The 27832-nt window shown below is 40.3% G+C and overlaps 1 protein-coding gene across 1 annotated transcript; it reads right to left on the reverse strand.

Annotated features, from left to right (window-relative positions):
* Positions 1 to 2598: 2598 nt before the first annotated feature.
* On the reverse strand, positions 2599 to 21132 carry SLC46A3 (solute carrier family 46 member 3). The gene is made up of 6 exons (XM_025996721.2): positions 20713 to 21132; positions 19915 to 20269; positions 12671 to 13541; positions 11011 to 11094; positions 6448 to 6604; positions 2599 to 3839 (listed from the first exon to the last, which is right to left on the reverse strand). The coding sequence occupies exons 2-6, from the start codon at positions 20101 to 20103 to the stop codon at positions 3755 to 3757; spliced, it is 1386 nt and encodes a 461-aa protein (XP_025852506.1). The 5' UTR covers positions 20104 to 20269; positions 20713 to 21132; the 3' UTR covers positions 2599 to 3754.
* Between the last annotated feature and the right edge of the window lie 6700 nt (positions 21133 to 27832).

Consider the following 27832-nt stretch of genomic DNA (forward strand, 5'->3'; position numbering starts at 1 on the left):
TAGCTGTACCAGCTTGCATTCCTACCAATAGTGTAAGAGGGTTCTCCTTTCTCCACATTCTTGCCAACGTTTGTTGTTTCCTGACTTGTTAATTTTAGCCATTCTCACTGGTATAAAGTGGTATCTCATTGTGGTTTTGATTTGTATTTCCCCAATGCCAGGTGATGTGGAGCATTTTTTATGTGTCTGTTGGCCAGTTGTATGTTGTCTTTGGAGAAATGTCTGTACATGTCTTCTGCCCATTTCTTGACTGGATTATTCATTTTTTGGGTGTTGTTTGATAAGTGCTTTATAGATCTTGGATACTAGCCCTTTATCTGATATGTCATTTGCAAATATCTTCTCCTATTCTGTAGGTTGCCTTTGAGTTTTGATGACTGTTTCCTTTGCTGTGCGGAAGCTTTTTATCTTGAAGTCCTAATAGTTCATTTTTTCTTTGATTTCCCTTGCCTTTGGAGACATGTCTTGCGAGAAGTTGATGCGACTGAGGTCGAAGAGCTTGCTGCCTGTGTTCTCCTCTGGGATTTTATTGGATTCCTGTCTCACATTTAGGTCTTTCATCCATTTTGAGTTTACCTTTGTGTATGGTGTAAGAAAATGGTCCAGTTTCATTCTTCTACATGTGGCTGTCCAATCTTCGTAACACCATTTGTTGAAGCAACTGTCTTTTTTCCATTGGGTAGTCTTTCCTACCTTGTTGAAGATTAGTTGACCATAGAGTCAAGGGTCCATTTCTGGGTTCTCTATTCTGTTCCATTGATCTATGTCTGTTTTTGTGCCAGTACCATACTGTATTGATGATCACAGCTTTGTAATACAGCTTGAAGTCAGGCATTATAATGCCACCTGCTTTGGTTTTCTTTTTCAACATTCCTCTGTCTCCTTGGGGTCTTTTGTGGTTCCATACAAATTTTAGGATTATTTGTTCCAGCTCTGTGAAAAATGTCGATGGTATTTTGATAGGGATTGCATTGAATGTGTACATTACTCTGGGTAGCACAGACATTTTCACAATATTTGTTCTTCCAATCCATGAGCATGGAATACTTTTTCATCTCTTTGTGTCTTCCTCAGTTTCTTTCACAAGTGTTCTGTAGTTTTTGGAGTACAGATCCTTTACGTCTTTGGTTGGGTTAATTACTAGGTATCTTACAGTTTTTGGTACAATTGTAAATGAGATCGACTCCTAAAGAGAAAGGGAATTTCTTGAGGCTGTGCAATGCAGGCTATAAATGATCCTATTGAATAGTCCAGCTTCATAGAAATATCCCCTCTGTAGTGATAAGAGTATTCATTACTATTCGATATGGTTATGTGTAACCCTTCTTGTACAGTGCTAGATAAAAAGGAATATGACTTTCCTCTTTGTTCTCTTTATACGGACTCTACAGAGACATCATTTCTTTAATTCTTCCTTCAGATAATCAGATAATTAGGTCACATTATGGGAAATTAGGTGGCAGCGTTTCTTTCTTTTTCATTTCTGTAGACTATACCCCCATTGGTTTTGTTTCTTTAGTCTCTTCGTTACTTTTACTAATCATATCTTAGGCTAGGTACTTTGGAGATGGCTAAACTATTTCATGCTCTATTTTTACCCTGGACAATCTCAATCCAGAGCCCTGATATACTGCATCTCAAATAGTTCTTCCTCAAATATGAAACCATCTATTTATCTCTTAGCTGTATGAAACAATACCATCTGTGCTATCTTCAGTTTAGATGAATAGTGTAAAATCATGGAAGGTGGAGGTGAAAGGTACTTTAGACCATCATATCTAACCTTAAAAAAGGCAATATTTTAGGCAGTCTGGTTGGGTACGGTAGTTCTAATGTATACAAAACACACTAATGTGTTTTGCTGAGCAGGTCGCTTCATACTCTTACCTTATACAATTATTATTATCAGATTTATAATCTGTAATGTGTATACCTTAGCTATGAAGAATCTCAGCAGTGCAAAGACCATCTCTGTGTGATGCTACTGCTTAGTGGTAATTGAATAACCATGGTGAGGTCTCTCTGATACTTGTCTGTAAAATGAAGAAAATAAATATCCACTTTGCCAGGATTATTAAAAGAGTATATGATAAATTGATATAGAGGAACACTTTGTAAACCATAAAGTACTTTTTTTGGTGGAAAGAGCATTGAATAGGAAGAAAAATAAATAAATATAGAAATCACTCAGTTCTTAAACAAGCTTCCAGCCCAGAAGACATTAGGTAGACTTAAAAGTAGTAGTCTTGGAAATAAAAATTTATAGTATTTTACATTGAGTTTTCTTGGCTAGTCCAGCGATCATTGATTACCCTACAGGAAAAAGTTGTAAGCAGTGCTGTCAAATGGAAAACTCTGCGTTTAAGAGATTACAAAGAATCATCTAGTTGTACTTAAAGACATTTGCATTATTACATATGGTAACTTAGAAAATCGAAGATATTCAAAGACCGGTAAAAATACCATGAACCAATTTAAAAAGTGTATGGGCTAGCATATCTTTTAAAGCTGGCTGTGGCATGCTATCAGTGGTTACATTCATGACGCATGAAATATGTAGCTTTAAATTATTTTCACAAGTAAAAACAAATTTATATATTCAGTTCAACAAACATTTATTGAGGATAAAATGAATCAAAGACTGTCCCATCCTCATTGTCAGGTAATATTAATAAAATAAATATTATGAGACAATGGAATCTGCTTGGATGGAAGTATACACAAAGTGCTGTGGGTGCCCTGCAGAAGTTGGGGGATTACAAGAGTAGGCATGAAATGTCAAGAAGGCTATTCAGAGAAAGCAGTGTTTTGGCTGAGATTCTAAAGTTTCATGGTCTGAAGGGAGGAAGGGGAAATGGGACAATGCATAGAAAGATAGGAGGCATGAGAGAATGTGTTTTCAGGGACCAGGGTGGGTTTCAAGATAAGTTTAAGGCTGTAAGAAGTGGCTATCCCTTGATAAAAATAATGAATGAATATTGTACTGTCACTTTCTGACTGGCTGCTTACTCCGTTTTTGCATTGCTTTGTAAACAATTTTTTAATGATATTTTTTTCCAATCACTCCTGTGTTACCTATATAAATATCATGCTTATCACTGATGAAACATGTTAGAGATAGTGAAAATATGCATCCTTTAAAGTGATTCCATTTCAAAGTTTTTGCATCTATTAAAAGCTTTCCCTGTCAATACCACCTTGATGGGATCTCTAAAACAAACCATTTTCTAAGCAGAGGTACAACTGCACTATAAATATTTGAAAGTTTTATCATTGTTTTCCTATCAGTGAATAATTCATCATAATTTTGAATAGTTATGCCTTCAAAATCTTCCAGAGGTCATAAACCCATTTGCAGATGAAGAAACTGAGGTATAGTGTTCTCCTTGGTCCCAATAGGAGACTGAGTATGTCAGGGAGATTATTGCTTTTGATTGTGTCAGGTTTCTTAATCTCTTTATACTGTGAAGTTTCAGTTTCATTCCTAAATCCCAAGGTGAGAAGTGTTTTGAGATTTGTTTTTCTATCTATGGAAATCTATCACATGATGTTCATAAAGTGCTCAAAGTGCAAAATACTTTAAGAAGCTAGAACCAGGAGCTAGTTCTCTCCTGTTCAGTTTAGAAGAAAGAAACTATAACAATGATTATTGATGAAATATTGATTATGGAACTCATTTACAGTCCTCAGAAGTCAAAGCATAGGATACATGTGTTCAGCTGTTTGTTGATTTTTTTTTTTAAATCACAATTAATCATCTATCTGAAGTGTCTTCACTGGATTCCTCTTGTGTAAGAAGTACATAGCTGCCTTCATTCCAGCTGGTGCACTTGACCACACTGCAAAAGCAAACAAGACATTTTAAAATTGCAAATAAGGCAACCCATAAATAAATAACCTGTCTTTCCCCTGGTACATGGCTTCTGATAAATTATGCAAATTATACATAGAAGGAACATAATAGCATTTTGAGTCCAACTGACTCATTCTGAAAATAATAAATCTACAGTTTTTTCCCTCTTCCAAATACCTAAAATGTCCATCCATCCTACTGTTTATTCTGTAGTCCACAAAAAGTAGTATGACTGTGGATATGGCTGAAGTTCATGTTCAATATCTGTAACTGAAACTGGGACAAGAAGATATCTGGAATTAAAAAAGCATGTAATGGGAGGCACTTGGGGGGCTCAGTTGGTTAAGCAACCAACTCATCTCAGGGGTGTGAGATGGAGCCCCACACCTGGGGCTCAGAGCGGGGTCTGTTTAGGACTCTCTCTTCCTGTTCTGCCCCTCATTCCCCCCCCCCCCCCCCCCAGTAAATAAATAATCTTGGGGAGAAAAGCATATAATTTTATTTTAAAGATTTTATTTTTCCCAAACACCCCAGTGTTACTTATATAAATATTATCATGCCTGTCACTGATGAAATGTGTTAGGAAAAGTGAAAATATACATCCTTTAAAGTGATTCCATTTTAAGGTTTTTGCATCTATTAAAAGCTTTTCCTGTCAATATGACCTTGATGGGCTCTATGAAACAAAGCATTATCCAAGCAGAGGAACAATTTTATTTATTTGACAGAGAGAGAGCATGAGCAGGGGGTGAGAAGGGTAAAAGGACAAGAAGACTCCCCACTGAGCAGGGGGCATGAGATGGGGCTTGATGCGGCACCTTGGGACCTGGAGATCATGGCCCAAGCTAAAGTCAGACACTCAATGGGATGAGCCATCCACATACCCTGCGTATAATTTTATTTTTTAAAAATATTGAACGGGGGCACCTGGGTGGCTCAGTCATTGAGCATTTGCCTTAAGCTAAGGTCATGATCCCAGGGTCCTAGGATTGAGTCCCGCATCAGGCTCCCTGCAGAGAGCCTGCTTCTCCCTCTGCCTGTGTCTCTGCCTCTCTGTGCTGCTCATGAATAAATAAATAAAATCTCAAAAAAAATTGAATATAGGGTTAAAAATGTCTTAGAAGACCATCTACATTACATTAGCAGCATTTCCTTTAAAGATTTTATTTATTCATAAGAGACACACACAGAAAGAGAGAGAGAGAGAGAGAGAGAGAGAGAGAAGCAGAGACACAGGCAGAGGGAGAAGCAGGCTCCACGCAAGGAGTCCGATGCGGAACTCGATCCCAGGACTCCAGGATTGTGCCCTGGGCCAAAGGCAGGCGCTAAATCACCACCCAGGGATCCCACATTAGCAGCATGTTTAAAAGGATAATTGTCCTAGCTAGCTGCATGTGTGTTCATAACAGGTATGTATAAATATATGAAGAATAAAATTAAAATTGCCCATTATCCTACTTCCCAATTCTAATTAATGTTATTTTTCATGATATGGATGCACCATCACTTATTTAGCCATTCTTCTAGTGACCATTTGGTCATTTAAAGATTTTTTTTGTCTTTATGAATTGCTTTCCAAAAATGATAGTGCCAAATAATACTATCAGCAATGTAAAAGACTGTCTCATCATGTACCCATTAGCGCAGCATGTATTTTTAATTTTGCCAGTTCAATAGTCTTTTTAAAAAAGATATCTAGTACAAATAACTTTTCATCAAAATTATAGAGGAACTGTCAATACTTGCATAGATCTAGGTATCAAAATTCCAAATTCCTCTTAGGAATTATCAACAGATGTTTTCATGTCTAAAAGTTATTGAGAAAAGTACATTCTGAGGCAAAACTTTGTTAACACAGAACCATAGACCCAAAATGGCGTCAGGTAGGCCAAGTTGTCAAACCTGGACTGATGTAAGTTAACTGCAGTTCCAGCCTCCCTCAGAGACAGTCTTCACCAATCAGGCAGGCGTTTTCTGATCAGCACCAGTGAGCCTACCAAATGGGTCCTCTCCATCCCCCAAAGGAAGATGGGGTCATCTACCTGATAAGACTCCCTGCCCTTCCCCTTAGGGGAAGGTGACTCTGCCTGAAATAATTATTTCTTCTCTTTTGCTAATAACTTCTTGACCCCACCCTCCATTCTGTGAAAACCTTTCACTCAGCACAGCTCCTCAGAGTTCCCCTCTACTTGTTAGATGGGATGCTGCCTGATTCATGAATCAATTAGTAGAGCCAATTAGATCTTTAAAAGTTACTCAGTTAAGGGGGGGCCTGGGTGGTTCAGTCGGTTAAGCATCCAATTCTTGATTCCAGCTCAGGTCATGATCTCACAGTTATGAGATCAAGCCCCACATGGGGCTCCTCGCTGAGCTCAGCATGGAGCCTACTTGAGATTCTCTTTCTCTTTGCCTCTCCCTCTGCCCCTCCCCACCATTCACTCGCTCTCTAGAAAAAAATTAATTAATTAAAAAAATTACTCAGTTGAATTTTGGTTTTTAACTACTTTAACAGTCTATGTAATTTTACTGGTAAGATTAGGGAATTCATTTAATCCCGTTATCCTTTGATAAAATGCTTAAAAATAATGACATACCATAGACTGACGGCTGGAATTAGTAATAGAACAGCAGACAGCAGAAAGGTGAAGCCTGGGTACCAAGCAACGGTGGCTGAATAAATTCCATTAAAAGTAGAAACTGCAATGACTCCACCAAGTGTTTCCAAGAAAGCAATGCAAGCAAATAGGGTGCCTGTTTGGGGTCAGGGTATGGAGAGAGAAAATGAAATGGCTGTATAACAAAACAAAGGGAGAAAATCATTCCTTATTATTAAAAGCAAACATAGGGCACTGCTTGGTGAATGAAAGCTATTCCCTCTAAATCCCTGAGAAGCCAGTAACCGATTTTGTAGGTGAAGAAACTCGGCCATCAATTCTTGACCTGATGTGAGGGAAGTTGAAAACACAATACTTTGTATGTCAGTAGGGCAAATGTAAGAGGCAACAGCAGCTGACACATTTGAAATCCAGTCTTCTCTCCTGCACAGACACACACATAGCCACAATTACTATTGTCCTTCAAGATTAAGAAGGAAAAGGCAAGCTTGAGGGTCACCTTTCATAGCTGGATTACGGTTTATGCGTCTACGTTCTAATTTTCCCCATGGTTTTGGTCTAGTAGACAGTGTTACGTGTTCATTTTTATCTCTTTAAGCTTTTTACCCTAGTATACATACTCTCATATGTTGCTTCTAAGTCTTCACTGAATGACAGGTCACATGTTCATAAAACATAAACATATCTCTGAAGAATATTGTATTTTCACATATGTGTCTTCTTTTAACTAAAATGAAAGCTCTGTTCATGCCAGGTGTACATCTACTTTGTTTACTGCTGTGTTCCAGAGCCTAGCTGCCCTGGCACATGGTAGATATGTTTAATCTATACTTGTCAAACGAATAATTCAAGAGCCTAGTTATCAATCAGCAAGTAGCATAAAGACCTACTGCCTCCATGTTTTATGATAATTCTTGAAGTCAGTTTAATTGGGAAGTAGTACTCCTCCCTCCCTCCCTAAGCTACTATCTTCTTTTACTTCTGATCTCTTGCTACAGCTAGGCACAGTGCCGTGGAAGATAGACTGGATTGTTCTAGTTCTATTATGCAATGGCTTAAATCCATTCTTGATGGAAAGTTGGTCAGGCAGTATGTCTGTCTGGCATAAACAACCATACTGCTACAAAATAGGGTTCTCCTGTTGTTTAACTTCCCCTAGCAGTTCAACTTGTTTAATAGTTACCAGAGAAAACTGGACTAAATAATAAGTACAGTTTAGTTTCTTTTCTATACCTTTTTTCAATTCAATAGACCTCAAAAGTCAAGTCTGTCCTTATGATGTTCCAATTTGTAATAATAAGGAGTGTGCAGGTAGTGACAAGGTAAGAGGCAGTCCAGGGTGGCTTTAGCTGTGAGTTTCACAGCTGTACAAAGCACAGAAATTCCAAAATAATTACCCGAATTTATTTTCTCTCCTTTCTTATTCAAGATAATAGGGATACTGAGAGTCTAGTGGAAACCAATGCAGTATTTCCCCTTCTCTCATTACTTTAAAGTGCGTAACATTTTCATAAAAAGATTCCATTTTTAAAAAGTAATGAAGGATGAGAATATATTCAGTATGGAAATTCTGTCATCACCAAAAGGATTCCGTAGTTTGCAGTTAAAAACAAAGTAATTATACTATCCTAGAACAATAGAAAAACAATTCACGACGTTACAATTCAGAATACGAAATGCCAAAAGGTAAACAAAACATTTTGAAATGTCACTATATCTAACGGTATGAAATGACTTTAAAAAAGCCTTTATAAATAAACTAAACCAAATATAAACAGAAGCAAATTATATACTCTGAGAAGTCTATATTAGTTTCAAGTTAAAGCAGGTAGATTTTTTTTTTCTGAACAGCTTTATTGAGATAAAATTTGTAGACCTTAAAACCCACCTCCTTTAAATTGCACAGTTCACAGAGCTGTACAGTCATCACCTCAGAACTGTACCCATTCCCAGTCACCCACTACCTCCCCAGCCCTGGACAGTGCTTCTTTGATTTCTGTCTCTATGGGTTTGCCTTTTCTGAACATTTCTTCTAGATGGAACCATATTCATATATAGCCTTTTGTGTCTGGCTTTTTTTCATTTAGCATTATGTTTTTAAGGATCCCCCTCTGTGTAGCAGGTACCATCAGGACTTTATTTTTATTGCCAAATAACATTCCATTGGGCAGATACACCAAATGTGTCTATCCGTTCATTAGTTCATGGGCATTTCCATTTGTTTATACTTTTTTACTATTATAAATAACACTGCTGTGAACATTTGTGTATGAGATCTTTGTGTGGGCATATGTTTTCATTTCTATTTTAATTTCAATTCCATTCTATTGCTACAAATGGAATTGCTGAGTCATAAGATAACTCTATTTAACTTTCTGAGGAGCTACCAAACTGATTTTGCAAAATAGGTAGATCATTTTATGTTCTCACTAGCAGTGTAGGGGGGTTCCAGTTTCTCCACATCTTTTTCATTTTAGCCATCCTTAGTGGGTCCCATTATGGTTTTGATTCGTATTTTCCTGATGGCTAATGACATTGAACATTTCTTCATGTGCTTATTATTGGCCATCCATATACCTTTTTGGAGAGATGTCTCTTCATATCCTTGGGTTGTCCTTTTGTTGTTGAGTTTTTTTTTTTTTTAATTCCAGTGCAGTTAACATACATATATTAGTTTCAGGTGTACACTATAGTAATTCAACACTTCCATATATTACTCAGTGCTCATCATGGTAAGTGTATTCTTGATGCCCTTCGCTTACTTCATGCATCTCCCTGCTCACCTCCCAAGTTCCTTATTAAGCATATTATTAACAAATATATTCTGATATTCTTTTGGTTGTCTTTTCACTCTCTTGATGGTGTTCTTTGAAGCACAGAAGTTTTTAATTTGCATAAGATCTAATTTATCTATTCTTTTATGTTGTGCCTTTGGTGCCATATCTAAAAACCATTGCATAACCCAAGGAAGCAGGTAGGTTTTTACATACTATAGTTATACATTTTTATATTCCTAAGTCATTTTCCAGTTAATCATCATTTCATAATCTATAAACAGCTGTGTGAATATATAACTGCATCTAACGAGTGGAAGAGAACCAAGAAAAATGTTTTTAAATGTATTGATTTATGCAGTCTTCCCCAATGTTAACTAAGCTGCCATAAATAAAATAGCATAATTATGAATGATCCATCAACATATGAATATGTTAATATGAATATTGAATTAATATGAATGTTGGCACTGGGCTAAGACATGAAACAAAAGAAAGCTCCAAAGTCTAAGAATATTTATATGATACAGAGGGGAAGGAGGACAATCCCATATGCCTGATATCTAACTGGTAACTAGTTCTAACCAGAAGTTTAATTGTTTTGTCCTTCTGTATTGCTCATTCTTTGCCTTCCCCTTCACTGTTTAATCTCCTCTGTTTGGCTCTGTGCTTGGGAGGCTGACCCTTCAGATCATATGACTTGGATTTCCTTGCTAACCTGACTTTCTGTTGTGCTTGGTCAATGGGATGAAGGTGGAAAGAAAGGTTGTGGTGTTTCATCTCTGCTCCCTCCGTATTTGGGTCATCTTCTCTGGGTGCCTTTGCCACTGTCCACTCTGCCACATTGCTGCCCTTCATTAAAGTCTCTATTGAGCCAGCTGAGTGGGATCCTGTTTTTCCTAGGACTCTAATTTAGGCCCAGCTCTAACATTTGTGGGGTCCAGTGTAAGAATACAATTAAAGGCCTATATATTATATTGTAAGTATTTAAACGTTACAGTTCTATGAACAAACTGTTCATAAAGATACGTTCTCTCTCCCTGCTCTGAAAAAATATACCTTATATATCTTCATGATGTTTGGAAGGTCAGACAGAAACTTAGAATTTTCAGACTTTTTGGAGTTCTATGTAGGCACATGACAGCACTGGCAGAGCTAACTAGCTCTTGGCCCTCAGTTCCCATATGCAGGACATAGCCCACGCATGTTCTGTTCTACCTCTTCCTCCATCCTGTTCAGAAAGAATCATTTACACATGGCTGTAGACACCCCACTCTGCAATGCCAAGGTTGGGCCACGTCTCCCATAAAGAGTCATGGCTTGGCTACTCCTTTGGTCTAGAGGGGAGCACACTTGGGTCACAGTACACCCTCAGGCCAAAGGGTCTAAGGAACAGGACCAACCAGGCGCTCATGGACATGAACCCAGGGCTGTTTGGCTAGGAATTATGGGGATCCAGGTACCCAGAGTGTAGTCTAGAAGGGGCAGGTGTGGTGGGCTCCCAGTGGGCATCTGCCTAACTCTGAGCATTCCTCTCCTCTTGGGGCTGGCCCTGGCTAGAGCAAGCCTTTGAAAGCAAGAGACCATGGGCAGGGGCACCTCTGTCTGAAGTAGGTCTCTTTCTAACACAGAACTTACCAATTAAATCAAAAGGAGTTAGCAGAAAAAAGTTTGTAGAATATTCTGAAGAATGAAACATTGGTCATACATAGATTTGAGTTGGTATAGATTGTAGATTCGTTATTTTCCTTAAGCAAATGAAACTCACCTTGTTCAGTGGAACGAACCGCTTTTGATATCATGGAGCGTAGAACAGAGAGTGGCACAATAGTGAAAAGGAAAGGCAGCCTGACTGTAAGAGAAATGGTGAGAAATCAGAAAACCAGTGGTCAATTTTAGATGTGAAATACATTCTCTCTAAATATATTCATTTTCTATAAGTGCCCTAACTCATTGCATCAAAGGACTGAATTAATTGTAGACTTCTGTTTAAGGAATGAAGATGCACTGCAGACAGTTCAGTTCTAGGTTTGCTTACTCTTGAATTGCAGTGCTAAGAACAAGAGTTCAGGGAGGTGTTAGGGTCAGATCTGTATAATCTGCCAATTGGGACTCATCTGCTTTTTCCCAGATTATTATAGTAACCTCTCATTTAGCAAGGTTGGGACTTAGTTTTTTCATTTGTTTTTTGTGTTTACTTTTTTAGACTTGGCATTTTAGTGTCAGCATTCTTTTATTATACGGATACACTTACTGATAAATTGGTTCTTTATCTTTCTGCTTGTCCATCTTTGGAATAATTTCATGAACACCGATTGCCTCTCCTCTTAAATTATGACCCCTAATAGGCACTAGCATTTCCAATTATATGATAAAATAATAATATATTAATTTTGCAGAGGACTTTAAAGTTTTCAAGGTGCTTTCACGTATATCAACTTACTTGGCCCTGGCAACTCTAGGGGAAACTAACATTAACCCAGCAGGAGGCATTGTGCTAAGTGCTTTAGAGTGATCATTATAACCTGGTGAATTAGGTGCTACTGTGCCCATTTTACAGATGAGTAAATGAGGACCCAGAGTAGTTAAGTAACTTTCCCAAGATCATCTGGCACTATAGATGGACATTAAGCCCAATTCTCTTTGGTCACCCTACTTCCCTGCAAGGTAGCAACAGGCTGACAGTACCTTAAAAAAATGAAATTGGACCTTTCTCAAGGTCCCACTTTACAGATCCCTTAGCTTTTTCAAATGCAGCATCTCACTCAAGCCCTACAGAAACTACTTATGGGGTAGGTAGTTAAGGAAGCAGTCTGGTTAGGCAAAAATTGATTTATCAAAAACCAGTTCGTGAAGTGACCAATTTGCAAAATCTTGTCTTAAAGAATTTTTTTCTTGAATATATTCAATAAATATGAATTTTATAAATCTTTTGAGTCTACTTTATATAATGATGTTTAAAATGTTTATGCAAAGTAGTCTTCTTAGCAGCATTTTTTAGGGGGGCAGAGGGAGAAGAGGACACAGGCTCCATTTCACAACCCTGAGATCATGACCTGAGCCAAAATAAAGAGTTGGACACTCATCTGACTGAGCCACCCAAGCGCTCCAACCTTCTTAGCATTTTAAGAAATATTCAAGTTGGTGAAAGCTCTACTGAAGAACTGACTCACAAGAAGAATGTTCCTGAAATCAAATCTTTTGGCAAGTATGCAAATTTGGAAACTGTGATTATTCTGTGAATTACTGTTTTAAAGCAACTTGGCTTTCAGTTTCTGGCAAACTAGCTTTTAACAAAGTGCCTTAATTGAACTTGAATGCATTAAATAGAGAATATTATATTAAAAGTTTCTCACCCAACAGACTAAATTCATTTGCTTATAAACATCAAATACATGGTTAGTTCTAAGGCTACATTTGTAATTTACCTAAAAACATCATCGGTGTTGTTCTGGCAAAAGCAGTCATAACCATCCCTGCCATGGTGGTAACGATTCCAATGAAGGCCATGTGAATGTCTTCCATACAGTAAGAAAAAAGCCATATTCCTAGGAAACTACTAAAAAAAGTGACGCTACCCAGAGCTGATCCATAACCTATAAAAACTTCATTCCAGCAGAGTGGTGAATCCAATTCATAAAGGATAAAAATGGGGGAGACACCAATTATTACAAAAAAGTAAGCGATCATTGTAAAAAGTAACAAACAGAGAAAATACCATTGCCTACCAGAAGCATTTTTAAAAAGCATGTAAGTTCGGTAAAATAGATTTTTAAAGCCTTCACTGCAGGATATGGAAACATTCTGAGATGAAGTTTCTTTCAATGAATCGCCAAGAAAAAATGAAATATAAATCAAGTTAATAGCATGAGCCATAGCAATAATAAAAAATGACCACATGAAACCTAATCCTCTGATAAAATAGCCAGAAGACAGTCCCGTGAGTCCAGTGACAAGTCCAAGTATGAAGTCGATTATAGCTATTCGAATTGTTCTTTGTTTCTGTTCTGTACATTGATCAACTATGTAGGCAAAACAAGCTCCTAAGAAAGTGGTGGAATTGCCACAAAGTGCACCAATGAAGGTAGATGCAATCAAAAGCTGGAATGGAAAAGCAAAATAGGAAAGCAAACAGAGCCAAACACTGGTTGCAAGAGAACCAACAGAAGACAAAATCAAAGGGAATTTTCGTCCTCGATGATCACTATGAGACAGAAGTATGAAAGTAGACACTAGACCAGGAATTAAACCACTTATGTCCATCTGCAGATTGAAAAGAGATACTTTCTTCTGAACTTCCTGCAAATAAACAAAAAGAAGATAATGTGTTTACAGAGATATAAGCAACATGCACAGAAATATCACAGAGCATACTTTTCTTTACATTTCTAGTAGGTCACCAATAAGGAATCTCTGGTGCATGGATTTGATACAGCCTGAATCTTCCGCCGGTTCACAAAGCAAACATCAAGAGGCGATATAGTAATGAAAGCTCATGCATGCATGAGTATGCAAGCACTGTGGTGGGGACTTGAACAGACCACTGTGTACTGGTGTGTGTCTGTTTTATATAGAAGATCCACAGACTCCCAGATACCTGGGACTGGTCATGTAATAATTTTACTTTCTTCTCTCAACAGCTTAGCACTGAGCTCATGACCACTGTTGTAAAGCAAGAGTAATATCTTTTCCTGTGATAGATCTTTCTGTCTACTTAAAGGGGAATGAGTATCACATGTAAATGACATATTTGATAGTCCCCCAAGGATCAAAACCAGCAGGTACACACACGAACTGGAAGATGTTACAATCCTTATGCTAGTTATTTGATGGGAAGGATTTTGGGTGATTTAAAAGCATTTTCTATTTGCTACTTCTCTCTGTATTTTCCAAATTTTATATAAAGAGTGTCATTTTTATAATAAGGATTGCCAAACTAATTTTTAAAAATAGATTTATTCATGTGATATTTAGAAAGCATCCTAAAACAAGTGATGAACCACAAAAATATCAACTACTGAAATTGATGAATTTTTTAGAGTGAGCCTATGTTTATTTTTATATATTCAAATAATGCAAGCACTTTCATCAGAAAATGTTCTAGTCACTCAGACTCAAAACTCAAGCCATCTTTGTTTCTGGACTTTCCCTTCACCCATGCCCACCAACATCCAGGGCTTCTCATGTCTTTTAGCTCTTTACTGTCCCAGATCTGCCACTGGAAGGATAAGGCTCATAGTTTTCACCTGGGCTGCCCTGGCATCTACTTAGCTCTGTCCTCAATGCCGTCTGTGATGCAGCCTCCTCGCTTTGCAGATCATAGACGCTAATGGTGGCAGTGTCTTACAAAACACACTAGTGGCATGTCTTTCACCTGCTCAGCCCATTGCCTGTTAGAGAAAGTTCACACTCCTCATCTGTTACATAAGGACACCAAGATGCGATCCAACCCCACTCTTTAGCATTACCTCAACTCACTCCCCTAATACTCTATGTTACATTCACAGCCCACAGTCAAGCCCAACTTGGATTTCCCTGAAATGCCCAAACAGATGTAATCTCTCCTTCTGCTGAACCTTCTCATATGGCAAGTATCATTCCCCAGGTGTCCTCTTTGGTATAATGATTAAGAGCTCTGGAGTCAGGTCAATCTAGATTCAGATGTAGTCAGTTCTTTACACAGCAATTAGAGTGATTTTTTTAAAAATATTTTATTTATTTGAAAGAGAGAGAGGAACACAATTGGGGGGGGCGGTTCAGAGGGAGAAGGACAAGCAGACTCCCCGCTAAGCAGGGAGCCCCATGTGGGACTCAATCCTAGGACCCTGGGATCATGACCTGAGCTGAAGGCAGACACTTAACTCACTGAGCCACACGGGCGCTCCTAGAGTGATCTTAAAAGCATTTGGCTCATGTCATGTTACCCCTCTGCTCAAAATCCCCGTGGTTTTCCTTATAGGGAAATAAACCCAAATTCCTTGCCATAGTGTGGGTGGCCAGACACCATGACTTCTCGGATTTCATCTCCACTTCCTTGTTCCCCTCAGCCGCTCGCCATTCCTCAAACACTCCATGCTCATTCGCTTTTGTATTTGCTGTTCCCTCTGCCTGACAGTCACAGAGCTCACTTCCTCAATTCAGATGTCACCTCCTCAGAAGCCTTCTGTGACTAATCACACAATCACTAATCACACAATCCAAAGCAACCCCACTAATCCTCACCCAGTGCTCTATGACTGTAGCTGAGTTTACTTTCTTTAGAGACTTGTCACTCCTCGACAGGATGAGTTACTTTAATTGAGCTGCTTATTGTGTGCCCTCTCCACTACAACCTAACCTCCAGGAGGGCTGGCACCCTGTTTTCTTCCCTACAGTGTCACCAGTTCCAACAACAGTGCTTCACAGGGCATGTCATAGATAGTGGTTACATGAATGAATAAGAAAGTAAAATAGGCCCTGTAACTGGCTAGCTGTGTGTGATCCTGACCAAATTATGTATCCCTGTGGTTTCATCTGACAGGAGGTGGGTAACAAGAGTCCCTGTCTTCCAAGCTTTTGTAAGAGTTACATTTAAAGTCCCTATGTCCATTTAAGGTATATGGCACAGATCCTATTATGTATTAGTGCTTCATCAACTTTGGCTGCTTTCATTTTTACTAGGTTAGGCTTCTTGAGCACATCTTTGTATCTCTACAGATATAAAAGCCATCAAATAAATACTTATTCAGTCTGGGATTCCTTCTCCTAATCCCTCCCTCCCCTCCACATCCTGTCTTTTATCTAGTGTCATTCCTAATTCAACCTTTTACACAGACTCCTCTCCTCATATGTAACCTATACCTTTAACTCTGGAAAATTACAATTATATATTAGATAAGGGTTGATGGGAGAAATCAGAGTAAAGCGTGTTATTTCCTACACAAGATTGACAGAATGACAGTATACTGAGACAGGAATAAATTAAGGAAAGGAATATCAATTTTTAAAAAGTCACAATTTCATAGGCTAAAATGTATAATTACAATTGGGTAGAAATAGTCCCTTATTAAAAGGTTTACAAATAAATTATTGAACAAGAACAACTTCATGATCTGGTTAATGCCAACTTGTTTCCCCAAATAGCAGTGATGTGGGAAACAAAAGCAGAAGAAAAATTATTAAATTAAAACTTATTAAATTTCCTTACTATCTACAGCCTATTGACAAGTCCTTGCAACAGGCAAAGTGACATTCCCTTAGGGACTCAGCTGCCTCGATGTTAATACTTTGCTAAGGTCAAAAAGCAATCTTAACTTAGCCCAACCCTCAGCTTTAACCTATAAAAATGCTTTGGAAATTTCTTTTATCTCTAAACCCCCAAGATACATGTTGGCAATCTTCCCCCAAGCATATGGTCCACTATTACACATTTGAGGAGCCTCATGACTAAGGTTTTATTAGACGGTAATAAATGACCTTTTCCCAACAATAGCTGAAACTTTGCTTCCAAAATCCCTTAGAGACTTTCACTATCCCTAACCCCCTCCCAACTTGAAAGTATATAATGGGCCACTCCACATGACCCCAGGGAAGCTCTTCTGCCCTTGGGTCCTTGTCCTTGGTGCTTTAATAAAACCACCTTTTTGCACCAAAGATAGGTCGAGAATTCTTTCTGGGCCCTCAGCTTCAAACCCTAACATCTTTTCTTACATCAGCAAGCTCCCTATCTTGAAAGTACCTGAAGAGAACAGACCACAGTGGCCAGTGTAATACTTCAAAACAAGTCCTTTAACCTGGGAAGGGGGTTTGGGTGGGAAAGAGAGGGTGGCAAGGGGTTTAAAAAGCCCTTCCTCTGCAGAAGCCAACAGACATGCCTAGAATTCCCTACCTCTTCTCCCTCACCCAAGAATTTCCTGCCCACAGGCTTGCCATTTTGTTAAGACATCCTTTAGATTAGTCCTTTAGAGACTAATTTTGCTGGAGAGAAGTATGTAAGTATATCTTAAGAGTCACAAGACTCAGAAAACTCAAAAGGTTTGAAAATCAGGTTAGATGGATATTTATTTATAAATATGGACATATGTATTAACCCCAATGGGTTGAAAAATAAGACTTTAATTCATATAGACTTTCAAAATGTTAAGTATAAGTGAAATAGCTCAGTTAATTCTTATATCTGAACCCTGAAATTCATATTATGATCTTGCATTGCAATGCAGCTGTCCATGTATTTGTTTTATAAAAGGATAAATAATATAGTATAATAGCAAGAAGTTTAATACACTATTTTGTTATGCACTCTTATATAAATAATTGGTCTTTTGGGGGAGTGGCAAAGAAAAATCTGAACTGAAAAAAAATCATTTATTTATTTTATTAGGGACTGACCCTGTGCTCTGACATTTATTTTTAGGTTTATAAAAACAGTTCTCAAACTCCTAAATTTTTAGTGAGCAAGTAGTCAGCACCCACCAACAGCTGGGAATTGAGAAGGAAGCTCATAAAACAGGGAATATTTATTTGTCCTTGGATTGAAAGGTAAGAGAATGTTCTTTCCTTTCTCTTTCTCTTTCTCTCTCTCTCTCTCTTTCTTTTTTTTTTTCTTTCTTTCTTACATTTTATTTATTTGAGAGAGTAAGAGCATGAGCACAGGTTAGGGGCAGAGGCAGAGGGAGAGGGAGAAGCAGGCTCCCCTCTGAGCATGGAGCCCAGTGTGGGGCTGGATCCCAAGACTTTGAGATCACAATGTGAGCCAAAGGCAGACACTTAAGTGACTGAGCATGGCACCCCAGGTAAGAGAGTATTTTTATACTGAGCGGGAACACTGTCCAGAAAAGCGGACAGGTGGAAGTACTGAAGGTGATGCTGGTGCCTCCAGGGAAGCAAAAGTGTTCCTCTTTCCTAAGGAGCAAAAGGTGAGTGGCCGACCTGACCTGTCCCAGTTGTGGGTGGTGACAGTGGTGCTTTCTGGCTTTCCAGTCCGAGAAAAAGCACCTGTAGCTCTAGAGCACCACCTTTAAGGGAAGGGATTGAATATTAATCTAATTAATCTTGAATATTAATCTAATAAAAAACAATTAATGAAACAACAATCAACTTAGACATTTGGCAAAAATCTTCAAAATGAGACCACTGCTCTGGGCAGTGAAGAGCTCTCAGCAACTACATAAGACCAGAGGGGGCCAATACTCATCACCTGTACAGTCACAGAGGCTACCACAGTGACTGAACCCCAGCCTATCTCCTCTCAGGGAGGTCAAGGGCAGCCAACTTTTCCAGACATTCCATTGTCTCCCCCTCTGTCCCTCCCATTGCTCCCAGGTGTCTGGTGAGGGAAAGCAGAGAATCCAATATAGAAACTAATGAGCCTATTGAACCTTGTCACTCACTGGGAATGACATTATATATCATAGGAAACATTCTTGAAGTCAGGAGACACAACCACGAGGTGAATCCCTTGGCCCTTCTCTTTTTATGACCTCACCTTAGGCCAGAACCTGGATGCCTGCATAGCTTGCCAGTAATTATGAGTTCCAAGGAAATTTCTCCCATGGAAATGAGGAACAGCAGAAACTGTGCCAAACAGCCAGGCCTCAGCCCAGCAAGGTTATACCTGACACCTCAGGAAACACCTCTGGAAATGCTAGAGCTTTCCTTCTGGGCCCTTTGCTATTTCTTCCAGGCCTCAGACTCATCTCCCCAGTGATGCCTGAATTCTCTTCCACTGAGGAGAAAATTTTAGAACCAGCTGGCAGGTGATTCGAATTCCCTTAAACTCTTCTTGTCCTTTGACTATGGTGGCAGTGCCACTCTTTTGCCATCACTAAATATCCTCTAGGGGAATAGTTCAAAGTTTATAAGTGTGGTCTGTTTTTAAGGCTTTTTTGGGGGGGGGGGATTGCAAATCTGAATGCATCTCCTTTGCATCTGGACATTGGCAGATTTTGATACAAACTGAGGGAGCAGGGGAATGGCGATGTATCACCAGTTTTAAACAAAAAATTGGGGGAGGAGGCCGGAGAGGCAGAAGGAAAGGTCCTGTAATATCTGGCTAAACATTCTCAGTGTCCTCAGCGCCAAAATAGATCTCCTCCTCAGATAATCTCACATAGCTCCTCAACATTTGGGAGTCAAAGCTGACCTGATAACAGCAAATGAGGAACGCCAAATGCTGCCCCCTAGCAGCCCATGATGGACACTGGCCCCAGGGCCCATAGTGTTCAGTAATGGGCTCCTTTGGGGAGAGGGGTGTGTCCATGAAAACTGGGTCATGTATGTGAAGCAGAAGGGGGGTTGGGAGGAAGCAAGCAAGGGAAGGGCAGAAACACCCTGTTTCACCCCCATTGAGGCCACCCAGTACTCATTCCAGCTAGCCTTGGTCCAACCTTCAGGTTTTGGGGGGGAAGCATGAAGGGGACAGCCACTGGGGAGATGAGACTAGCCTGAAACTTTCTGAGAAAAGAGAACAGCCAGTGTCACAGAAAAAGAAGGGGGTTTTACTTAGAAGAAGCAGATTAAAGGTGTCAGGAAACTTCAAACAAGAGAACTGAATAAAGGCTCTTGTTTTGGGATTTAAGAGTTTTAAGGTGACCCTTGAGAGATCAAAGTCCGATGAGTGCAATGCCCTGTTTCATTGAAAACCTCATGACACATTATCCTTCTATTACCTTTTAGGGATATGTTAATTTCTTACCTCCTGGAATGCAAAAATCGGACTGCTTTTGTTTTTTCCACACTCAGAAATATTGCTATCAGATACAAAACTGTAGTTGCTGGTTTCTTCCCATATTCTCCTGTACACATACTGTGTGGTCAGTGGAGAAGTCAAAGTCATAGCAAATGCACTAAGGCAAATGGCAGGTTCTACGAAGAAGATCTTCATACTGCCTGGGTAGGTAGCTGACTTCTATTAAAAAGAACGAGGGGGGAATCCCTGGGGGGCTCGGCGGTTTAGCGCCGCCTTCGGCCCAGGGCGCAATCCTGGAGTCCCGGGATCGAGTCCCGCGTCGGGCTCCCGGCGTGGAGCCTGCCTCTCCTTCTGCCTGTGTCTATCATGAATAAATAAATAAGATTAAAAAAAAAAAAAAAAGAACGAGGAAGTTAGAGGGCTTCGGTGAAGAAAACAGGCAAACTGGGGAAGAGAAGGCAGCAAGCACTTCCCAAGAGATTATTTTTTTACTTTGGGTTGGGGTATGGAGTAAACCGGAGACTGTCCTACTTTCTATTTTTAAGAAACAGAAGGCTCAAGCCGCCTTAAAATAGCTTTAATAAGTCGTCACCCATTTTCGTTGGGAATAATCGCACTGCAGTCCCCACACCGTGTGCCGCCAGCCGCTTTTCCAAAGGGAACCCGAGAGGCTCCCCCGGGAACGCGGCGGTTACGCAACTGTTTGTTATTGTCATTTTGCTGCTTGTTAACGGGACAGGAAGGAGGACTTTAAAAAGCAGCTCCCAGTCGGAGAGGGATTTGTTTCTTCTCGTTCAAACTCACCCCGCGGTCACAGTCCTCCTGCCGGGCTAGGCGCGGGGCCGAGCATTTCCGGGGCCCGGAGTCCCTGGGTGCCTGCGCTCCCGGGCACCTGCCCGGCGAGTGCCCCGAGGCCGGGCGGCCCGCGGCGGTCGGGGCCGGGTCTGCACCGCCGCGCTGGGGCCGGGAGGGGAATTTCCGTTGAATTCGACCGAATGCACCTGTCGGGGAAACTCAGGCTCTGCTCTTACAGCAAGCCCATGAGAGCTCACTCCTGCGTCCCGAGTGACGACGGCGGCCGGCCCCGCGCAGCCCTCGCTCGGCTCCCGGTGGCCCTGCGGACGCGGCCCAGGGAGCTGCGGCAGGCCCGGCGCGGTCCGCGGTCTGTCCGCCGGGCGGGGGGCGCGTCCGTGGGTCCTCGGCACACGCGGCCCCCGCCGCCGGGGAGGCGGGGCCGCTGGGAGCGGGCGGGGCCGCCCGCGGCGCTGTCACCCGCCGGCGCGGCTCTCCTGCCATTGGGCCGCGTGGCTGGCGCCCGCGCGGGGATTGGCCCGCTCGGCGTCCCTCTCGTGAGCCCGCCCCCGGGGCCCGGGCACCCCGCGGCAACCCGGCTGCTGGCTGCTCGGCGGCTGGCTCCTGGGCTCTGCGGCCGGGAAACGGATCCGAGTCCCACGGCGCTGTTCACGGAAGCGCACCGGAGATCAGTTGCAAAAGTAACGTGCGTGGGACGCAGCTCCGCGTAGCATCCGGGTCGCAGGGCAAGTGCCCTGAGAAACGCAGAATTGGGGGAACAGGGTAGGGACCTCCCATGGAGGATGCGGGAAAGAGAGTGCCCCTGACTCTTCCTGGCGGTGTGACCTGGGGCAAATGATTTCATCTCTCTGAACCTCCATTTCTTTGTCAAGTGGACCTAACAGTCACACACCAAATTTCATTAGAAACCCTCAACATGTGTATATACAGAATAGCCCTGGAGCAAAGGAGACCCTGTACATGCCCACCAACAAGCCCATCAGGAACACACCTGAAGTGGGGTTTATTCATTCTGGTAAGGAGGAGGGATGCATAAATGGGGAACAATGAGGTATCTCAGTAGAAGTGCTAGAATTTATTATGGGATTTGGGCTTGTGCGCTTGTGGGGAGAGTTCAAAAAGGCAAGGCCTGGCACTATACTGGATGCTGTCAGGAAGTGGGGGTAATCCTATGATTGGGTATCTTAATTCTTAGTAAGAAGTGAACACTAGATGGAGGGTAAAGTCATAACTGATAAGGAAGCAGCTTATAGTAGACATTTTTTTTTTTTTTGGTCATTTTTGTGGTTTAAACAATGTTCCTGATCTGTCTGTGTTTAGACAAGATTGTGGAGTGGTCTTGTTTTTCTCTTGACCATGATTATAGAATGGCTTTGTCTGATATTCGGTGAAATTGCTTTTAGTCCCCAGAATATGGTCCAGACAAGCTTATAGCAACGTCAAGGTCAGTACCTAGATGTCAGAGCTGCTTTGTCTTCCTTGGTATTCAGTAAATAATAGTTAAATCACTGAAATGTTGAGTTGGAAGTCTTAGATTTCAATCCTGATTGCTACTTGTAACTTTGGACTTGCCACTTAACTTCTCAGCTTCTTCAAATGAGTGTTTATGAAGCACTTGTTTTGAGTCTGAAACAGTGGGGCATGGATGTTGGTTGGAAAGAAGGTATACAAAAATGAGGGGGACACAGTTTCCTAGGAAGACAGATCATATTTTAAAACTGCAGTACGCTGCACTAAGTGCTAATTTAGGGGCACATTAGAAGTGGGCTGGGCAGTGAGAGCAGTGGACTGACCAGGGAATGTTGGTCTGGAAGGGAGAGGTAGAGATCTGATGACTTCCCAAGAACACAAGGGAGAAGAGATGAAGTAAGCTATGCAAAAATGCTTTTGAGGATTATAAAGCACTACATAATTTTATTCTCACAAAAACAATACTTATTTTCTAACTGCATTCATTTTCTGTTTTAGCCAGCTTAGACCCTTTTGATGAGATGGGAGTAAAATGACCACTTCCAGTGCTTGGCCCCTGTAAAATCAAGCAGGTCGAGGTCATGCCCCAAATCTCAGTATCTTAAAACAGCAAAAGTTTATTTATCTCTCGGTCTACTTGCCCATCTGGGGTCACTGTAGAGCTTTACCCCCCACCATTTTTACTCACAGACACAAATGGATGGGTCCATCATCCTAATATTATCACTAGCATCAAGGCAGAGAAAACAGAATATGGCGAAATTGATACCAGCTTTGAAAGGTTTCTCCCTAGAAATGATATATATCACTTCTGCTCACATTTTGATTGGTCCAAACAAGCCACAGGGCCATGTGAAAAAGTGAAATCCTGTCACGCGCTCAGAAAGAAGAAGTAATGTTAGCAAATAGCTCTAATGACATCCTTGTCCCCAGTGCTGTGATTTCTCATGAAAATCAAGAGAAAGGAAAAGGCGTTTAAGAGATGTTCTGTCTTGTGGGCAGGAACAACTAGTGGCCAATTAGTTCCATGCATTGCTGTCCCTTCCCTTCCACGTGGAGAGAGCCAGGCCTTCTTAATTTACTCTCTGATGCATATCTCTACGTGATAATAATTGCTATGCAAACTTTTTCTCTTTTTTTTTGGAATAATATTAAGTGCTTGAGTATATATTAAACTAAAGAAGCTTTAACCAACTGTTAACTGGAATCTGTCACTCTCTACTAGGCACTGTGGATGAAACAGAAAAAGTTAACATACCACAGTTAATTATTAAAGACATGCCTATTTATTTTTTAGGAAAACATGAAAACATATGAAAGGAGTAAAATGATTCTAGAACGAAGTCTATGAATATAATCACAGGCCAGTAATTGTGATTCACCTTCTGCTGTTGTTGTTCCTCACGGAACTCAAGCCCACTTGCCTTAAAGACAGAAATCAAAACTAAAGTCTAGGCACAAAAGGAGGGGTGCCTGTCCATTGGACATAATCTCCCTGGCATGTTCCTGAAACATGAATCACCAGATCTCTGGAGGGTTTTGGTTTTTTATATTTTCAGTTCAGTGAACCTAGAAATTTTATTTTATTTTATTTTATTTTAAAGATTTATTTATGATAGAGAGAGAGAGAGAGAGAGAGAGAGAGAGGCAGAGACACAGGCAGAGGGAGAAGCAGGCTCCATGCCGGGAGCCCAACGCGGAACTTGATCCCGGGACTCCAGGATCGCTCCCTGGGCCACAGGCAGGCGCCAAACAGCTGAGCCACCCGGGGATCCCCGAACCTAGAAGTTTTAATATAAACATATTCTGAAATCGTATTAATGCTTGATTATCACCTGTATTTTTGTTTCTGCTTATGATCATACTGGCTCCAAGTAGAAGTACTTCAATAATGTCACACTAAAGAGAAAAGATGTGAACTAAATATATAAATGATACACTCAAGCTAAATGGAGACCAGATGATGTCCTATCAATGTTTTCATAGTATTCCAGGAAAAAGTGTGGGAGAATTGAGTCATCACCCAAATATCATGTGAGGAGATACACTGAACTCAGAAGAACCCATGTTTTACAGGGAAGTGCCATAGTCAAGTGGCAAAGCCAAAACAGAATATAGTAGTTATTAGATTTTGTTGATTTCAAGATCAAAGTGGCTTTTTCACTTCTGATAAAATCAGCAGAGTAAGAAGATGTGATGAAATGACCTTCCTTATACCAGTTACCACTTAGCAAGTGATTATAAGTACTTGCTGATGAGTCTAATTTTATAACTTTGATCACAAATTGTTGAAAGGAACTATAGTCCGATGATATGACTTGATCAATAATACACCAAAACAGACCCGAATTAGTGTTATCTATCCAAGAGAGTCATAACCTGACTTCAATCAGTGGCTTTCTCTTCCTTGGTTACTTTGGATGCTGTTGAACAAATTCCTTCTTGAAATATTTTCTCCCTTCAGGGTCTATGACATGACTGTATCTTTCTACTACCCTAAGAGCTCCTTCTCAGCTTCCTTGGAGGGCTTACTTCTGAACTGTACTATTTCCCTGGTTCCATTTCAGCTGTCTTCTCTGCAATCACATCCTCACTTGTCACTCAACTACCAATACAGCCATCACTCCCAAATCTCAAGCTCCCTGCTACTTTTGAACTTGACACCCAGAGCTTCCACTTGAGTATTTTTAAAAACTACTGCATAGTTATAAATGTCCAAAACAGATACTCTCTTTTTGTAAATCTTGCAAAGGGACTAAAGATTTCCCTAGTAAATCAGAAATCCTGGCTTTTCCGCTTTGGAGTTTCAAGTTACTGTAACCCTTCTGTTGTGCTGCGATGGTCCTAAATAAACTAAGTGGTATGAAGTATCCAATAATAGCCCTCAAGAAGAAATCCACCATAATGGTGGTGGTGGTGGTGGTGGATGTGGAGGTGGAGGGAAAAGGCTGGGCTGGTAAGCCAGGTCAATGCCAGAGCCTGTCTGGTCTTAGGGGAAGCTCAGTTGGGAACCAAGTATTGATGTTGCATCCTGTCCTGACCCACTATCTTGGACCTTGGGGTTCCAAGGCCCAGAAGTGTTTGATTTTCTATACGTGAAAATACTTGTCACTAGAGTTGTAACTGGGTCTGTGCAGTGGTTAGGCCTCTAACCCTTAGACATGAGAGCTGGATGTACTGTTTTCTGTACCAGTCTCACAAAAGCAGAAGTAAGAAACTTAGGCAGTCAGATCAGACTTCTCATTTTTTTTTTTTTTTTTTTTTTTTGCCTGCATAACAGAAGTAAACAGGACTGACTCATTTGGACAAAGTACACCTGAGGGGTCTTACTTTCCAAGGAAGAGCTCAGGGAATGATGAATAGACTTTTCAAAAATCAAATTTGCTTTATTTATGCAGTAACTTAAGTATGGCTTATTTTCAACCATGGCAGGTGAAATAGGATATATGTGAAAGCTTCCAGAACAAGTCTGACACTGGGTGTGTACTCAATGATATTTGGATTTGAATCTAAATCTTCTTTATTTATTTTAAAAATGTTTTATTTATTTATTCATGAGAGACACAGTGATAGGGACAGAGACATAGGCAGAGGGAGAAGCAGGCTCCATGCCGGGAGCTGGATGTGGGACTCAGTCCCAGGACCCTGGGTTCACACCCTCAGCCAAAGGCAGATGCTCAACCACTGAGCCACGCAGGCATCCATCCTCTAAATCTTGTTTAATAAGACATACATACTACTGTGTTTGAGAAATTATAGGGAAGAACCTGGCTTCAAGTTGGCATTTCCTTCTGTGACCCCACAGAGCAACTGTCATCTTTCTCTCTTAAGAGGAATCAATCCCATTTTTAATAGGATTGGATTTGGGAAGGATTTGGAGTCAGCAGAGTCCGTTAAATTCATGCACGTGTGATTCCACAATATAGACCATGTTTATAGGATTAGTTCTTCTTCTTCTGTGTCTATCTCCTTACCCCAGGCCTCCATAGTCTCTCATCTGCATTGTTGCGATAGTTTACTTGGGCACTCCACCTCTACTCTTTATTCTACACGCAGCAACAAAGCATGATCGTCTTTACATAGACGTAGGATCACATCATTCTCTTGCCTGATACCCATCAATGGCTTCCCCCATTGAATTCTGAATAAAACTCATCATTCTTGCTGTGGCCTGAAAGGCCCCAAATGATCTGGCCACTATCCATCCCTGCACCCCTTCACTTTTTCCTACCATCAAGGTTATCACACTTCTTTCGGTGTTAACTTGAATGTCACCTGCGAAGTCTTCTCTGAACATCCTGTCAAACTAGCAAAGTGTGTTCTCTTCTGCTATTCTGTAGCTCAACAGCCTCTTGTTTAAGACTTCATATTCTATATTATTTTATCAATTTGTATGTTTCCCTTTTTTGTTCATCTATGCCTTGCACTAGAATTGTAAGCACAGAATCACGACTGACCCATGCAAAACTATCCATATCTACAGCAGCCATTGGAACTCAGTAAGTCTTTGTCAAATGAAGGAAATGAGATGATTTTGTTGAGTGCTCCCAAGTTATGCAATTGTACATAAAATCTGCCCCCATGAACCACAGAGAATAACTATCTGATATATTTATTTTTCCAAAGGAATGAGTTTCTGACTATATACATTCATGCTGAATAGTTAAATACATACCAGAGTATTCAGCAAACTGTGGTTACAAACAGTATCCAAATATATTATGTAATAATGACATAAATGAAGAGGTTCTATTCATAAAACCAGGCTAATATGTGTAACTTCAAAACTAATTGTAATTCGATCTGAAATGCTATTCTTTACCAAAAAAAGAGGGGAAAAATGTTCACTCTCACTAGTAATCAAATGAACTCACCTTAGGAAAACAAAGTGTCATCTTCCACATTCAAAATAGGCAGTCTTTATTTTTAAGGTAAAATTTATTTGGCCTGTCTGAGGCAAAATGAACAGATTATCCTACACTGCTGGTGAAAAGTCAATTGGTAAAGGTAGGTTTTTTTCAGAAAAATAATTTAATAATATGCACTAAAATAATTAATGTTTTGGATCTACATTATCTGCCTGGCAAGTCCTTATTGGTAAAATACTAATGAATTGATAGAGAAATTTAGCTACCTGGATTTTTACAAGGTTGCTTCTAATTTGAAAAGTCCTAAATATATAATGCTATGTAACTATAACTATGTTGTATGAATAAAATAATAGAGGAATAGTGCATATATATAATGGTGTATTTAGAAAGATTATTATACTATATATATTAATTACATGGAAAAATTTTCCAACTATGGCATTGAGACAAAAAGGAAATTAAAAGTAGTAATTTTAAAATTAAAAGTTTAATTTTGTTTATTTTTTTTTTTAAGATTTTATTTATTTATTCATGAGAGACACACAGAGAGAGAGAGGCAAAGACACAGGCAGAGAGAGAAGCAGGGAGCCTAAAGTGGGACTCGATCCGGGGACTCCAGGACCACACCCTGGGCGGAAGGCAGGCACTAAACCATTGAGCCATCCAGGGATCCCCTGTAATTTTGTTTAAAAAGCACAAGTGTTTTTTTTTTTTTTTTAAAACAGCACAAGTGTTAATAGCAATTATTTCTGAGTAATGGGATTACCAAC

Source organism: Vulpes vulpes, chromosome 9 (genome assembly GCF_048418805.1).
Source record: "Vulpes vulpes isolate BD-2025 chromosome 9, VulVul3, whole genome shotgun sequence".
Taxonomy (NCBI): domain Eukaryota; kingdom Metazoa; phylum Chordata; class Mammalia; order Carnivora; family Canidae; genus Vulpes; species Vulpes vulpes.